This window comes from Chanodichthys erythropterus, chromosome 16 (genome assembly GCF_024489055.1).
Source record: "Chanodichthys erythropterus isolate Z2021 chromosome 16, ASM2448905v1, whole genome shotgun sequence".
Lineage (NCBI taxonomy): Eukaryota > Metazoa > Chordata > Actinopteri > Cypriniformes > Xenocyprididae > Chanodichthys > Chanodichthys erythropterus.
Window position 1 is genome coordinate 5,461,290 of NC_090236.1, and position 16,318 is coordinate 5,477,607.

The window sequence follows — 16,318 nt, forward strand, 5'->3', positions numbered from 1 at the left end:
AAGACGTTTCCAACTCTGACTTTGAACCAATTCTGTAGAATGACCTCTATAACTTACAATTTTAAGAACTAAAAAGCTAAACAAACAGTTCTAAAATATAAATATATCAATAAATGTTAATAACATACTGAATAGGACATTCTTTTCTATTCAAATCTCAAACCTGGAACCCACTGTATACCATTAAACCCATATTACCATTTGGTACTATTCATGGTACAGCCACAGTACTTGTTGTTTTGTAAGGACAGGTAAGCAGCTCACAGGTTTTGACAGCCAGTTTGCAGTCTGAGCAATTCAGAACAGTTGCTGCGAATCAAATCCGACAGATTCAATTCACTCTGAGATGCACAAACAACTGCTGTTTTCAGGCTGACATCCTTCACTGTCAAAACAAACTTCCAAAGTCTGATTTAATGACATAGGCCAGGAAGCAGTTGAATGTGTTGATGTCTGGCAAATTTTGGTTTAATATTTCAGAAATAAAGAGCATGGCTCTGTTTTTCCACCCGATAAGCATAAGCCACATTAAAAGGTCAATTCCGCAAGCACCTGTCTCTCATTGCTGTATTATAGTGAGTGTGCTGCGCCACTACATTTCTGCTTCTATGGTCCTTGAATAACCAGTGTGGGCAATTTACAGCTTGGTTTTAGCAGTTTGAAAAATTTACCCTTTCATTTTTCATAAATTGTGGGCGTAAGCAGAGACTCTATCTCCATTAGTGCTCAAAACTAACTTACCAACAGATTTGTCATCTGAAAAGTCACTGCATTCCTCTCTGTAGGGTAAAATTTCCACAAATTCAGAAATCTTCATAACCTTAAAATCCTCTCATCATTCAGCAAAGATCAGATTTGTGTCTGCCATCTGTCATCAGTCACATGACATCATGCTCTTGAGGAATAAAGGCGCACTCTGTTTGGAGGAGATAATAAACATGGTTTATCTAACATAAAGTCACCCAAAAACTCTTTAATTAATTAATTCAAAAGGGGTTTTTAATGTTATTAAGGCTTAATATTTTGTAAAAAAAAAAAAAAAAATTAAATTTGATTCACATTTAGATTTTGCATATGCAGAATATAATCTACAATTTAAGATTAAAAGAATAAAAGACATTTGAATTGCAAAGCTTATAAAAATATAACTTAAAGGGTTAGTTCACTTAAAAATTAAAATTCTGTCATTATTTACTCTCATGTTGTTCCAAACCTGTAAGACTTTCGTTCATCTTCGGAACACAAATGAAGATATTTTTGATGAAATCTGAGAGATTTGCTATGCAACTGACACTTTGATGCTCCAAAAAGTTCGTAAAGAGATCGTAAAACTAATCCATATGAATTGAGCGGTTTAGTCCGAATTTTCTGAAAAAAACTTGATCGCTTTATATGATGAACAGATTGAATTTAGGCTTTTATTCACATATAAACATTCATCACCTCACACATCAGGTATGTAAACAGAAGCCCAAGCATGTTCCCTTGATGTGCGAGAACTAACGAGGTTCATTCTCGCAGCAGTTTGAGCTTCTGGAAGTGTTTTGTTCTCGCGCGTCAAGCAGGTTCAGTTGAGCTTCCGTTTGTTCTCTGATCAATGTTTATATCTGAACAAAAACCTAAATTAAATCTGTTCATCATATAAAGTGATCGTGTCTCTTCAAAATATTTGGACTAAACCACTCAATTGACCATTCGCCAGGAGTTTGATTGACAGGCGATCTAACCAATCATAACGCCAGTTGAAAACAGTCAGGAGTTAGAAGATTAACCTTGGTGGACTCTTTGCAAAGGGTCAATTCATATGAAATACTATCACGATTACTTTGTGAACTTTTTGAAGCGTCAAAGTGTCACTTGCGTAGCTGTCTATGGAGGTACAGAACACTCAGATTTCATCAAAAATATCTTAATTTGTGTTCTGAAGATAAACAAAAGTCTTACGGGTGTGGAACGACATGAGGGTGAGTAATTAATAATAGAATTTTCATTTTGGTGTGAACTAACCCTTTAAACATGATGATTAAACGAGGTAGAATCATTAAAACGTATTCAAATGTATAATGATGGAAATGAGTTCTGCAACTTCATTGTAATGAAATGCTGCCACCTGCAGGCGAGCTGAGGGACTACAAGTTTGTAGATCAATTTATCAGTCTGCTGCGGTGCTTTAAAGTGAAAAAACACCTGTGAATGTTGCATATAAAGAGATGGAATGTGATTTCAACAGAAACTTGTTTTCTCGTTTCCAGTTTCAGCTTGTTTTCTGTCCCCATTCCTTCTTTCTTAACTCCACTCGCCTTATTTTACCGCTTACTGTCTTGGGCAGATGATCCACAAACTCAACCTGACAAAAAAAGAATTTATATATTTTAAAGTTGGAAAAAATATTCCTTTAAAATTGACTGAATTGAAAGGATTAAATGAGTAAACACTGAACTCTATTTGTAAGTTACCTTGCGTGGATATTTATAAGGAGCCGTGACAGTCTTCACATGTGTTTGCAGTTCCTGGATCAGTTCCTTATGGTCTCTAAATTTAAAATTTGCTGTCAGCACTACAAAAGCCTTCACCACCTGAAACATGAAGCAGCACAATTTAAAAACAAATCAAATGTAAATATTTTGTGTGTAATAATTATGGTTACACTTTTACATAAAATAAATACAAGATCTCTTGAGCTGCCTACTTATTAGACACCATTTTAAGGCATAGAGCTGCTTTCTAAGTTAGGTCATTTTGCCCAATTCTAAGGTCACACTGCAATCCCAGAATGCATTGCACTACCTCTCCTCGAACTGGATCAGGGCTGCTGACCACAGCAGATTCTGCTACAGCTGGATGCTCTATCAAAGCATTTTCCACCTCAAATGGACCAATGCGGTACCTAAAACACACACACACACTCAATAGGAGAAGTCAGATGAAAAAAATCGGACATTATCATCATGCTCAAAGCAGAATTCCGTACCCTGCGGACAGGATGACATCATCAGCTCTGCCAATGAACCACAGGTAATCTTCTTCGTCCATCATTCCCCTATCTCCTGTCAGGTAGAAATCACCACGGAAACATTCTGCTGTGCGCTCCGGCTCCCCCTACAGGATGAATTTAGATCAATATGTTCAATTATTCTAGCTTAAAGGCAGGGTAGGCAAAAAATTTTGTTCCAAATTTGTTTAAACTTTCTATATATATCCATGCATAATTAAAATGTAAGAACTCTGATAAAAAGAGTATAAAAATCGAGTGACTCTAGACCGTTTAATCTGTATTAAACACAGCTCATTATTTCCATCCGGGACGAAACATAGGATTGGCTTAGGTGACTGTCACTCTCTCGCAACCATGGCAACCACCCTTTTGCCACACATGACCTGCCCGCTTGCGCGCGCGCACGTTTGATTTGGGGAATTCAAGATGCACGCGATCCTAGGAATACCAAAACAAGGGCAGAGAAACAGCAAGCAAAATTCACAGTACCGGCCTATGCAGTTAGTGAAGGCAAACCAGGCAAAAAAAGGAAGACAGTAACAGTACACGAAAAGGCAATGAACAAAACGTCTTTGGATAAACAAAGAAATAAAACGCGAGTTAATACCCAGCTAACAATTTTTGGTTCCCAGAACGTTCTGGGAACGTTAGTTTCTAGTTCCCAGAACGTTCTGGGAACGTTCCCAGAACATGCATTCTAACGTTCTCTGTTGGTTAGCCAGGAAAGTTTTCTTTACGTAAATAGAACGTTCCCTGTTGGTTTGGAGAACGTTCCCCTAACCTTCCCAGAACGTTCTCAGAACGTTCCCCTAACCTCTTTTTACTCCGATATAATTTACTGTTGTAGGCTCGTTGTCGCTCCGCGTCCCATATGATATAAGCGTCACGGAAGATCGGATGAATGGACGTCAATACTACAGACCTTGTCTTGTTTTGAACATTTATTTAATCAATAGAAATATATTATAAATAATCCGAGCACATGAACCTTATGGATGATTAAATAAGATTGAATTTATGCATTAATATGTAAGATTTTGTGAATTGTATCACTGACTGTACCAATAGCAGATTTTACGTTTCTTAAGGGACAAACAATGACTTCAACACAATATGGGGTTTTTAAAATATAAATTTTATTCACAGACATTAAAAAATTAATAACAATTAGGCTATGTGACTTTAACTGGGATAACATTACATTAATTTCTTACCACTGAATTAGCGGGTGCTCTCTTTTGGTCGGTTAACAAAAACTTCTCGGTTAACATCATGTTGTCTTCAATTACGTGTCAAATGTCTCTGAAATCACACTATTTACACTTGTACATATATTAATTATAAAAAAATATTGAATAAAGAGATCGATAAACAAATGTTATAGCCAGTCAGTAAAATGAAATGACCGTTAATTTTTAAATTACGCGAGTGCGCGTCTCTCTGTGGAAGACAGAAGCGCGTGCTGGAGAAGCGCGTGATCAGAGGCGCGCAGTAAAAAAGATAACACTTCTGCAATAGTTTGGTTAATGAAATCTAAAAATAAAAATAACCTGCAGGGAACGTTCTGGGAAGGTTCTCTTTAGGTTGCAAAAAAGAACAAAAAATAACCTGCAGGGAACGTTCTGGGAAGGTTCTCTTTAGGTTACAAAAAAAAGAACCAAAAAGTAACCTGCAGGGAACGTTCTGGGAAGGTTCTCTTTAGGTTGCCAAAAAAGAACCAAAAATAACCTGCAGGGAACGTTCCCAGAACGTTCTCTTTAGGTTATAAAAATAAATCCCAAAAATAACCTGCAGGGAACGTTCCCAGAACGTTCTCATTAGGTAGCAAAAAAAGAACCAATAGAGAACGTTCCCAGAACGTTCTTATTTGGTTCCCCAAAAAAATAACCAAACGGGAACCATATGGGAACGTTAGGGGAACGTTTGTGTTTGCTGGGTATCGGCGTGGCTTTCCAGCGATGGCGAGAACTGAGAGCAGGATTGTGCACAGTTTGCACGCACGCATCAATCTGCATTTATCATATATGCATCATATAAAAGTGGCAGGTCCCGAGGCAGGCGCATATAACCACGGAAGGTCCCGAGGCAGGCGCGCATAACCGTGGCAGGTCCCGAGGCAGGCGCGCATAACCGGGGCAGGTCCAGTGGCAGCTCCCCCTGCCACGCAAAGATTTTACTCCCTCTCAACTGAGGGAACTCAAGGGGCTGAAAAGTGACTCCTTGATGGCTTTATTTCTGCTGGACAGGTAAATCTTTCTTTTTGTATTTTGATCATACATATTTTTTTGTTTATTTGTTCATGAAGCATGTGTCATTAGCACACGTAGCTGCGTAATATAGCTAACATAACATTACTTAGCGAGCCGTAGTAGAGACGATAAATAATCTATAGGCCTAGCTCAAGATGATAGCTATAGTGTTGAATTGGGCATAATTTTGCTTTAGATAACTAAATACATGTTTAACAGATAGTAGGCCTAACGTTACTCCGCATCTAGGAACTTTTCTTAGAACTATATTTACCCTCTGTCTAACTCTTTTACCATGTTCACCTGTAAGTTTAGCTGTTTTTTTTTTCGCCTTTGTTTTGTTTTTATATTCTCTACCTATGTTTACTGATGTCTTTATCTTGTATCTGTGTGTGTCGTACACACTTTGTTGTATGTGTGTGTTATTATTTTGTGTCTGCAATGCAGTTGTGAGTTGATATTTGAGTGTATGTTACTCTGTTTATCTGTAGAACAACGTATATGTTATGAATCTTACACGAAATTCATCTTCATCACAGTGTAAATGATGGTAATGGAAAAACGTGTATCATGCAACCTGTTTTTAGCTTTGCCTTATAGATAACTAGCTCGTTAGCGAATCAAAAAATATATATTTTAAACTTTACCAATATCAATATGCTAGCTTGATAGTGAGTACTAAAATACATCTTGTTTGTTTATCTTCATAATTATAAAGTTATTTTTATTACATGTGATTCTGACATGATGTCACTACATGCTGATGTTCATGCGTTTTGGGGGCGTGGCTTTGTAATGAGCTGTCTTTAAAAATAGTCGTGAGAGGTCTACAGACACTCGATTTTTATACTTTATTTTTCAGAGTACTTACATTTTAATTATGTATTGATATATAAATAAAGTTTAAACAAATTTTGAAAAAAAGTTTTTTTATACATTTTTTACCTACCCTGCCTTTAACAGCTTTATTATTAGTACAGAGCCTAATAATATGAGAAAAGGTAAATGTACCGTATACTCTGTAAAAAGAGAGAAGGGTCTGTCTGGTTTCACTCTGATGCCGAGGTTTCCCTCTTGTCCTTGTGGCACAACAGAACCGTCTTCATCTACCACCTTAAACCAAAACAGTTCAGAACTTAGATCATATTTCAGTGCAAATATTACAGTTATTATTAAAGGGAACCTATTATGCCTTTTTAAAGTCTTGATTTTGGTTTTGGGGTCTACAAGAATGTTTGGTTTTTCAAAAAACTTTTTTTTCCGCCCACATATTTGACATTGCTTCAGCACTTCTCTTCCTAGTCCTTCAGTAAAGCTCTATTTAGTCCAGATGGTCTCTATTAAGCCCCTCCTTCCTAAAAACATAATGTTCTCTGATTGGTTGGCTGGACCAGTGTGTTGTGATTGGTCAACTGCTTCTAGAGTGTTTTGGAAATATCACACCCTTGCTATAACTGCGAGTTTCAACACACTATAAATGCAACTCAACCAGGCCTCGTCCACTTTTTTTTTCATATGCCCTGGGAGGGAATTAATTAAATGAGGAATATGCTGACGTGAATGTTCCCAGAAGAAATCTCAAGACTACAATCAAGGCGTTTCAGAGAGTTCAGAAACAGTGCTTACCATTATAGAGAATAACTCCCTTTGGAGTGACTTTGTAACTTTGCAGACCCTTTTCATGCTCAAAACAGCAACATTACACACTAAAGAAAGTAAAAAAAGTAAAAAAAAAAAAAAAAAAAACCACAATAGTCCACTTAATAGCCAACATGAAACGGAAGTGGCGATAGTCTTTTCTTCCTTATTTTGATGTATATTGGAGTGAAACAGCTTCTCAAACAAGAAAAAATGTAGGGCGGGACTTAATTTTGTCCATGAGGAACTGAATGGATAGTTGGATCATTGTGGTTTGCTGTTGCTGTGATGTCATGTGAGTGACAGGTTGTCCCGCCCTCTCACCAGTAAACACATCATCAGAGAATAGAAGAGCTGTCGCTGCAAGCGGAATGGGAAGTTTTTTCGATTAAAGATTAAGAGAGCACATGAATTTAAAATAATAATGATGTGCATGTATAAATCATTTATAATAAATACTGTAATATTCCATTTAAAAAAAAAACAAGAATTTTGATTTCACAGTAAATTTAATATTAAAGGTGCTAAAGAGGATGTTTTGTTTTATACATTTTTGCAACATTACTTGAAACTGTCTTTACTAACTGATAAAAGACTAATTATTAGGTGCACTGAAAGGAATAATATTAATATACATCATCTGTGCACGAGGTAGGGCCTTAAAAACAGCAGCCATCAGTGATCATCGCGTAAACGATTGGCCCTCTGGCTTGTCAATCACTGCCATGACGTTCCTTGTGAGAGACGTGTGCGGCTGCACGCTCCAGTAACTTTCCACACTCTATAGGCACCACATGCAGTGTTTTTGTCAGGAGACAGGAGTAACAACTGCAGATTATGAGTTACCTGCGGTGAGTCCGACATAATGATTCCACTAACACGACACAGCGAATGCCGGTGGTAAACACTCGCTAACAGTCTTTGGATTCTCAGTCGACTAAAAGATCCTCTGTAGCAGCTTTAAGCCAGTAAGTATAACACTAAACTACTATTACACCCTGTTTAAACCCTGGACAGGCTGTTACTGCACCTGAACATCATATCCTGGTGATGCCTTTCCAAAAGATCCTGGTTTAATCTTCATGCCTTTGAATGTGCCCGCTATTAAAACCTGGGTGGAATGAAAAAAGAGGAATGAGTTGCAGACAAGGCGAAGCTTAAACTTATTCTCCTTTTGTTCATCATGAAGGATTTTGTTCATGAATCTATGAATATATAATATGAATGAAAACAGATGCTACTTTAGAACCCATTTTCAGTCCTGTCTATATTGATTCTTCACAAACTGATCCAAGATTTACAGTCTCAGTCTGTCCGTATCCTTCATAGATGTCCAGTCCAGTGAGCTCTTTCCATTTCCACATCACCTCTGGGTTAATGGGCTCTCCTGCACACAGACAGTGCTCAAGAGCCTGGAAATAATATCTGTCAGAAACCACAGGAAAAAGATGAGGATTACACCTGGACCAAACAAATTCATCTGGATTCTGTTGTGATCGTTACATTTCCAGTCCAGTCCAGGTTAAGCTTCTCAGTCATTTAATAGCCAATTCAGTTAAAAATGTTGCAACTTACATGCCACTAAAAAGAAACTTTTGCAGACAATAAATATATAAACCGATAATCATAAAATCAACAAATGAAGCATATAAATATCTTAGAGATAAACATTAGAGCTAAAAGAGAATCCATTTGAATTCAAATACATCACAGTACGCAGTTACAGTCAGTACCTGGATATGTCATCCTGTACGAGCATTCGGTAGGCTGTTGGTGCCGTGCAGAATGTGGTGATTGGATAGCTGCTCAAAGTCTGTCAGAAGAAAAACATGATTGTTACCAGAAGGCTTCTGTTCTGTTGAATGAATGCTAGTAAAAAAAAAAAGAAAAAAGCAATCTTGTTAAACATTCACTACCGTTCAAAGGTTTGGGTTCAGTAAGATGTTTTTTAAGAAATTAACACTTTTATTCAGCAAGGATGCATTAAATTGATCAAAAGTCACAGTAAAGAGATTTATAGTACTACAAAAGATTTCAAATAAATGCTGTTCTTTTGAACTTTTTATTAAAGCTGCCATAGAATTGAAAATTGAATTTACCATGGCATAGTTGAATAACAAGAGTTCAGTACATGGAAATGACATACAGTGAGTCTCAAACTCCATTGTTTCCTCCTTCTTATATAAATCTCATTTGTTTAAAAGACCTCCGAAGAACAGGCGAATCTCAACATAACACTGACTGTTACGTAACAGTCAGGATCATTAATATGTACGCCCCCAATATTTGCATATGCCAGCCCATGTTCAAGGCATTAGACAAGGGCAGCCAGTATTAACGTCTGGATCTGCACAGCTAAATCATCAGACTAGGCAAGCAAGGACAACAGCAAAAATGGCAGATGGAGCAATAATAACTGACATGATCCATGATTACATGATATTTTTAGTGATATTTGTAAATTGTCTTTCTGAATGTTTCGTTAGCATGTTGCTAATGTACTGTTAAATGTGGTTAAAGTTACCATCGTTTATTACTGTATTCATGGAGACAAGAGCCGTCGTTATTTTCATTTTTAAACACTTGCAGTCTGTCTAATTCATAAACACAACTTCATTCTTTATAAATCTCTCCAACAGTGTGTAATGTTAGCTTTAGCCACGGAGCACTATCAAACATTCAGAATCAAATGTAAACATCCAAATAAATATTATGATCTGATGCATGCAGTATGCATGACGAACACTTTGTAAAGATCCATTTTTAGGGTTATATTAGCTGTGTGAACTTTGTTTATGCAATGTATTATAGAGTCGCGAGCTTGGGGGCGGGGACGCGAGGATTTAAAGGGGAAGCATCCTAAATTTGCGCATTTATAATGATGCCCCAAAATAGGCTGTTAAAAAAAAGAATTTAAAAAATCTATGGGGTATTTTGAGCTGAAACTTCACAGAAACATTCAGGGGACACCTTAGACTTATATTACATCTTGTGAAAAAGCGTTCTAGGGCACCTTTAATCAAAGAATGCTGAAAAAAACTGAATCTCAGTTTCCACACAAATATTAAGCAGCACAACTGTTTTCAATATTGATAATAATAATACATGTTTCTTGAGCATCAAATCATCATATTAGAATGATTTCTGAAGGATCATGTGACACTGAAGACTGGAGTAATGATGCTGAAAACTTCCTGTACCTTGAGAACTGTATTTGTATCAAAGCGCGGCATGTGGTGAACAAACACACACGCTCCCTGGATCCATGGAGCAAACACGCTGCTCCACGCCGACTTGGCCCAACCCGTATCCGATGTGTTCCAAAAAACATCCTGCTCCGTCAGATCCAGCCAGTACCTTAAGAATTCACACAATTTATAGACATTTTATGTTATACACTACATTTCAAAAGTTTAGGGTTGGTAAGATTTTTTAAAATGTAATTTATTCATGTGTTGGCAAAGGAATAAATATTTTTAAAATGTAATTTATTCCTGTGTTGGCAAAGCTGAATTTACAGCATCATTACTCCAGTTTTCAGTGTCACATGATCCTTCAGAAATCATTCTAATATGCTGTTTTGATGCTCAATTAACAACTATTAATAGTATACATGTTGAAAACAGTTGTGCTGTTTAATATTTTTGTGAAAACAGTGATACATTTTTTTCAAAATTCTTTAGTGAACAAAGTTCAAAATAACATCTTTTTTTTTTAAACAAACCTTTTGTAACATTATAAATGTCTTTAAATGTCATTTTTAAACAATTTATTGCTGAATAAAAGTATTTTCTTTCAAAACAAATAAATCTTACTGACCCCAAACTTTTGAACAATAGCACATATATATATATATATATATAAATAATGTCATGAACCTCAGAATGATGTCACAAACCTGCCATTCACAGTGAGCCCCAGACCATAACTACAGTGGCTATGTTGGGTCATTTTTGGGGAGCCAGTTGTTCCACTAGTGAAGAAGATAGTCATGGCTTCCTCACTCCTGGTGCCCATGCAAACATGATCATCTGACACACTTCTACAACACAAACACAACATCAGATCTTAATTTTCTCACCAATTTTTTTTCATTTATTTTTTTTACATATATTTAAGGTGTGCACTCAGTCATTTCTTCACTAAATAAAGGTTCCCCTTGTACATGTACGTCCCTCCCTTGTTCTTCACTGACCCCATGAGTTCTGTCAAGTTGCCCCAGCCGTGCATGGCCCTGTGGGACAGCAGAAGCTTGGTGGAGATGGAAGGGCATTCTGAGGCTACTGTGTCCAACAGTGGAGCCAAAGTTTCATCTGTGATTACACACTTGGCCCCAGACGACTGCAGCCGGTGGCGGATATCTCGAGCCGTGAGCTGAGAGGTGCCGGGGATCAGAACCGTACCTGTGTGAGGAAATGGGGTAACAATGAAAAATTGAAAAGCACTCACAAATAGTGAATTCCCAGGGTTAAAAATTGAATTTACCATGGCATAGTTGAATAACAAGAGTTCAGTACATGGAAAAGAGTTTCAAACTCCATTGTTTCCTCCTCCTTATATAAATCTCATTTGTTTAAAGACCTCTGAAGAACAGGCGAATCTCAACATAACACTGACTGTAATGTAACAGTCGGGATGTACACCCCCAATATTTGCATATGCCAGCCCATGATCGAGGCATTACACAAGGGCAGCCAGTATTAACGTCTGGAGCAGCACAGCAGAATCATCAGACTAGGTAAGCAAGCAAGAACAATAGCAAAAAATGGCAGATGGAGCAATAATAACTGACATGATCCATGATTACATGAGATTTTTAGTGATATTTGTGAATTGTCTTTCTAAATGTTTCGTTAGCATGTTGCTAATGTACTGTTAACTGTGGTTAAAGTTACCATCATTTCTTACTGTATTCACAGAGACAAGAGCCGTCACTATTTTCATTTTTAAACACTTGCAGTCTGTATAATTCATAAACACAACTTCATTCTTTATAAATCTCTCCAACAGTGTGTAATGTTAGCTTTAGCCACGGAGCACAGCCTCAAACTCATTCAGAATCAAATGTAAACATCCAAATAAATACTACACTTACATGATCCGATGTATGCACGCAGCATGCATGACGAACATCTTGTAAAGATCCATTTTGAGGGTTATATTAGTTGTGTGAACTGTGTTTATGCTGTTCAAGGCAAGCGAGAGCACCGGGGGTGGGGGAGCACGAGAATTAAAGGGGCCGCAACCTATATATCGTTCCATAGTTAATGATGCCCCAAAATAGGCAATTAATTAAAAAATTAATTTAAAAAGATCTATGGGGTATTTTGAGCTGAAACTTCACAGACACATACAGGGGACACCTTAGACTTATATTACATCTTTTAAAAAGAAGTTCTAGGGCACCTTTAAGTAGTACACTGCATACTGTAGGTATGTAAATTGGGACACTTTTTGCCATTGAGATGGCTAGGGAAATTTTTTCCAGTTATCCTGATTTAACCCTATATTACAATATTGTGATTCCTAAATTTAAATTCAGCATTAAAAAAATGTTTAGTTTTTAATGTTTTGTTTTTAATTTATTTAGGCAAAATAGTGTTGAATTATAACTACAATATCTGCCATAATAACTTTCAGCTTATCCTTTAATGAAAGTTTAACATTGTAAAATGACACTTCAACTTTAAAGGGTCCCTTCACCCAAAAATGAAAATTCTGTCATTTATTACTCACCTTCATGCCGTTCCACACCCGTAAGACCTTCATTAATCTTCGTAACACAAATTAAGATATTTCAGTTGAAATCAGATGGCTCAGTGAGGCCTCCATAGCCAGCAATGACATTTCTTCTCTCAAGATCCATAAAGGTACTAAAAACATATTTAAATCAGTTCATGTGAGTACAGTGGTTCAATACTAAGTTAATAAAGCGACGAGAATATTTTTGGTGCCCCCCAAAAAAACTAAATAACTTTTTCACATGCGATCCGAATTAATGATTCAATACGCTGATTCATTTGTGCTCCGAAGCTTCCTGAAGCATTGTTTTGAAATCGGCCATCACTAAATAAGTCATTATTTTGTTTTTTTTTTGGCGTACCAAAAATATTCTTGTCACTTTATAATATTAATATTGAACCACTGTACTCACATGAACTGATTTAAATGTGTTTTTAGTACCTTTATGGAGCTTGAGAGAGGAAATGTCATCGCTGGCTATGCAGCCTCACCGAGTCATCGGATTTCAAGAAAAATATTTTAATTTGTGTTACGAAGATTAAAGGTCTTACGAGTGTGGAACGGCATGAGGGTGAGTAATAAATGACAGAATTTTAATTTTTGGGTTAAACCCTTTAAGCTGGTCCAAACTAGCATATTTCCCCAGCAGCGTTAAGCAATAAAACTAGATTAAAGTTTAACCCCAAGAGTGAACCAATTAGAAATAGAACAAGGGTGAAAGAACAATAGAAATCTCTCTCAGCAAATGCCCAACAAATCTATTTCAGCAGGACTGTAAGACTACCTGTTCTGAGACATGCTACATTAACCAGCCACCACTCAGGGACTCGGGGTAAAAGGAGGAACACACGGTCCCCTCTTTCCAAACCGCACACCTGGTGCAGTACATTTGCAAGTTTTCTGGAGTGGAAGCCCAACTCCTCAAAACTCCATTTGACCTCTTCTCCGCTGTCATTCACCCACCACAGAGCTGGAAGAGACGACCTCTGTCCATTCTGTAATACACAGCAACAATACATCAAACAATCTCACAAGTGTTCCAAATTTTAATACATTAGATTTGGATACTACTTTACAATACTTTTCATTAAGTCACCACATCAACTATCAGTAGACATTGTACATTCAATGTTTCTGTTGCACTAGTGTCACCAAACAAAATAGCAAAATGATCATACCAGCATCAATAATTATTAGTAATGGACCTGATGATTTTTGTCATGTTGAGGTATTAATTGGTTTTATTTATTTTTTTATTATTATTATTTTTTTAGTAAATTAGTAATAACGCACAAGCAAATTCAAAAAGTACTGCATAACGGAATTACAAAATGACAAACTGGTTTCCAAACACTCCCGCATATTCCCACTGTTCCCCCCAAATCTCTCCAAAAACACGCCATTGGCGGAGAACAGCCTTCATGTGCTCTCATTGGTTAAACCCAAACTGTACACAAAGGAAGTTTCGAGTATTTTCAATGTCCTGATTTTTTTCTCCCACATTTACAACATCTATTGATCTGCTAAGTTATACGTTTTTCGAATAATTACAAAATATTATCTAGCTTTAAGTAAAAATAGGCGACAAACATATTACCAACATTAGAAGCAAAACTTAATACATTTCGTAAATTACCTTTTCTTTTGTTTCCCACTGCTCGAGCACATCTTTGGCGAAATTAAACTGCTGAGGAACTTGTATGTTGTAAGCCTGTCTCATGCTCTCATAATCGCAGAAGTTTTTTGGTGCAGATGTTTTGAATCTGCACATTTGCAGCCAATAACCTCGCTCATGTACTTCATTTTTGTTGGCGTTTTTCAGACAGCGTTTAAACAGGGTTTGGCGAAACAGATATAAATTCATTATTAACCTGGTTGGGACACGACGCTGTAAAACTAACGCTTTGAGGTCGTTTCTTTTCCGACAGTCACACAGCTGAAACTTCACGGACCATTTTCTAATTTTCGTTCCCTTTAAAAGTTCTCGTTCCTTGCAGTAAACTTCTAAAAATGAAACAGAAGAAAAATTGAAGCACTGTAGCACCTACAGATCCAATAAAAACAGTCCAGATATAGTTTAGCTTCGTGAACAGAAACTAAATCTCTGGGTGTTTTCAAACTGGTGGGCGTTTATATATCATCCAATAAAAAATATCCCCTTCATCCGACCCCACCCCTAAACCCTATCCACACTCTGACGTAGGCAAATCAGGTAACGCCCTCAAAAACGCCCCTCTGTTTATGGCCTCGCCCATCAATCATTAATGTCCTGCAGAAACCTGTACTTGAATCTCTTCGGATAAGCATGACCGCCTACAAAACTAAAGTCCCACTTGTAACACCTTAAAACAAAGATTAACCATATGTAAATGTGACAGTACATGCTAATTTATGGATTTTAGGTAATTACATAACTTCAAGCATTTAAAGCCTTTAAGCATATAAAAAGTTATTATATTTTATTCAGCTAGCATGTAAACACTTAGATCATAGATGGAAAAGACCATTTACAGCCAAAACAGGCAATTCAGTAAGGAAAAACGTTTTTTTTTTTGACAGTTATGGCGCCATCTATTGCCCGATCTCCACCATTTTTTTTTGGGGGGGGGGGGGGGGGGGGGTAGTCCGTAAAAAGGGGGCCCATACATGTGTGCCAATTTTGGTGAAAATATCTAATTTCGTTTTGAAGTTAAAGACACTTATATATAAGAGCATAAAAAATGACCCACAAAAGACTTAGGAAGTGGCAAAAAAAATCCAATCAAAATGTAGATATTTGGGCTTTAACATTTAGTAAACTAACTTAGGTTCAGTGTTTCCTATGGCGGTTTCATCTCGATCGGACTAACGGTTTCGAAGATATTTGCAAAAGTTTAAGCACTAAATCACAGCGTAGCACAAACCATAAGGCGAAACCTACCATGTTTGGCATCATTGGATTCGGCAAGGATTCAGGAGTCTAAAGATGTGACTCCCATGAAAATAAGTCGACCACAACCAAAGCGTTTATATATATATATAAAATATAAAATAATTAGTGTGTATATATAAATAAATAATATTATATATTTTTCCATCTAAAGCCATTAAAAAAAATTTTTTTTTTTTAAGTTTTCCAATTATAGCGCCACCTATGGTCCAATCTACACAAATTGGCATGCTTCTTTAGAGTCATATGCTGCATGCGCTCATCTAAATTTCGTGAATTTTTTTTTTTTGGGGTATATTTAGCCACACCCATTTTCTAAATGACCCAGTTATAGTGACTCAAAGGGTAAAAAAAAAAAAAAAAAACTTTTGATAATTATTGATCTAGAGAGTCCATAGAATTGCCCTACACTGGTTTTGTTCCGCCTGGGCCAAAAACCTAGGACTAGTTTAGTAAAACTTGTTAGCGCCAACTAGTGGCCGATTTGTTTCAAAATTCTCACAGACCTGTAGGACGGCGAGTCAAACATGCCCGAGTTTCGTTCCCTTCGGCCTCTGTTAATCTTGTCTAATAGGTGCTCATACTTCATTGGCCGATGGTGGACATGTGTCCAATGTCCTCATAGGCCATGACGGTCCCTTGGACCAAGACACAATTTCAAGTTGATTGGATTAACGGTTGCGTAGTTACAGCTGTTTAAGTTAAGTTATAGCGGCACTTAGTGTCCAATCAACGCAATTTATCTATCGTGACCAAAGATTGAGC

At 37.0% G+C, this 16,318-nt stretch overlaps 2 protein-coding genes across 5 annotated transcripts in view; both read right to left on the reverse strand.

Annotated features, from left to right (window-relative positions):
• map6d1 (MAP6 domain containing 1) overlaps positions 1–817 on the reverse strand; it is a 16,127-nt gene extending 15,310 nt beyond the window's left edge. The window contains exon 1 of the mRNA XM_067362678.1: positions 742–817. Coding sequence (XP_067218779.1) covers positions 742–817 — 76 coding nt within the window. The remainder of the gene's footprint in view (positions 1–741) is intronic.
• On the reverse strand, positions 228–14,652 carry acsm3 (acyl-CoA synthetase medium chain family member 3). 4 transcript variants are annotated; one of them, XR_010891911.1, is made up of 15 exons: positions 14,261–14,652; positions 13,409–13,619; positions 11,078–11,285; positions 10,781–10,924; positions 10,083–10,239; positions 8,616–8,695; positions 8,184–8,307; positions 7,913–7,993; positions 7,207–7,242; positions 6,256–6,357; positions 2,972–3,099; positions 2,788–2,887; positions 2,457–2,576; positions 2,188–2,347; positions 228–916 (listed from the first exon to the last, which is right to left on the reverse strand). XR_010891911.1 is itself a non-coding variant. In XM_067362677.1 (15 exons), exons 1-15 carry the CDS (start codon positions 14,486–14,488, stop codon positions 875–877), a joined length of 1,791 nt encoding a protein of 596 aa, XP_067218778.1. In that variant the 5' UTR covers positions 14,489–14,652; the 3' UTR covers positions 862–874. The 4 variants fall into 4 exon arrangements, 2 of the variants coding, with proteins under 2 accessions (XP_067218778.1, XP_067218777.1); XM_067362677.1 differs by having other exon boundaries at positions 862–916; positions 2,318–2,347; XR_010891912.1 differs by lacking the exon at positions 7,207–7,242.
• Between the last annotated feature and the right edge of the window lie 1,666 nt (positions 14,653–16,318).

Coding starts and splice junctions, on each gene's coding strand:
- acsm3 (XM_067362676.1), bottom strand. CDS start 14,488: ATGAATTTATATCTGTTTCGCCAAACCCTGTTTAAACGCTGTCTGAAA. Junction 8,696..10,082: donor ATACAAATACAGTTCTCAAG/GTACAGGAAGTT, acceptor TTCTTCTGACAG/ACTTTGAGCAGCTATCCAAT. Junction 3,100..6,255: donor CTCTTTTTACAGAGTATACG/GTACATTTACCT, acceptor TTCATCCTGTAG/GGGGAGCCGGAGCGCACAGC.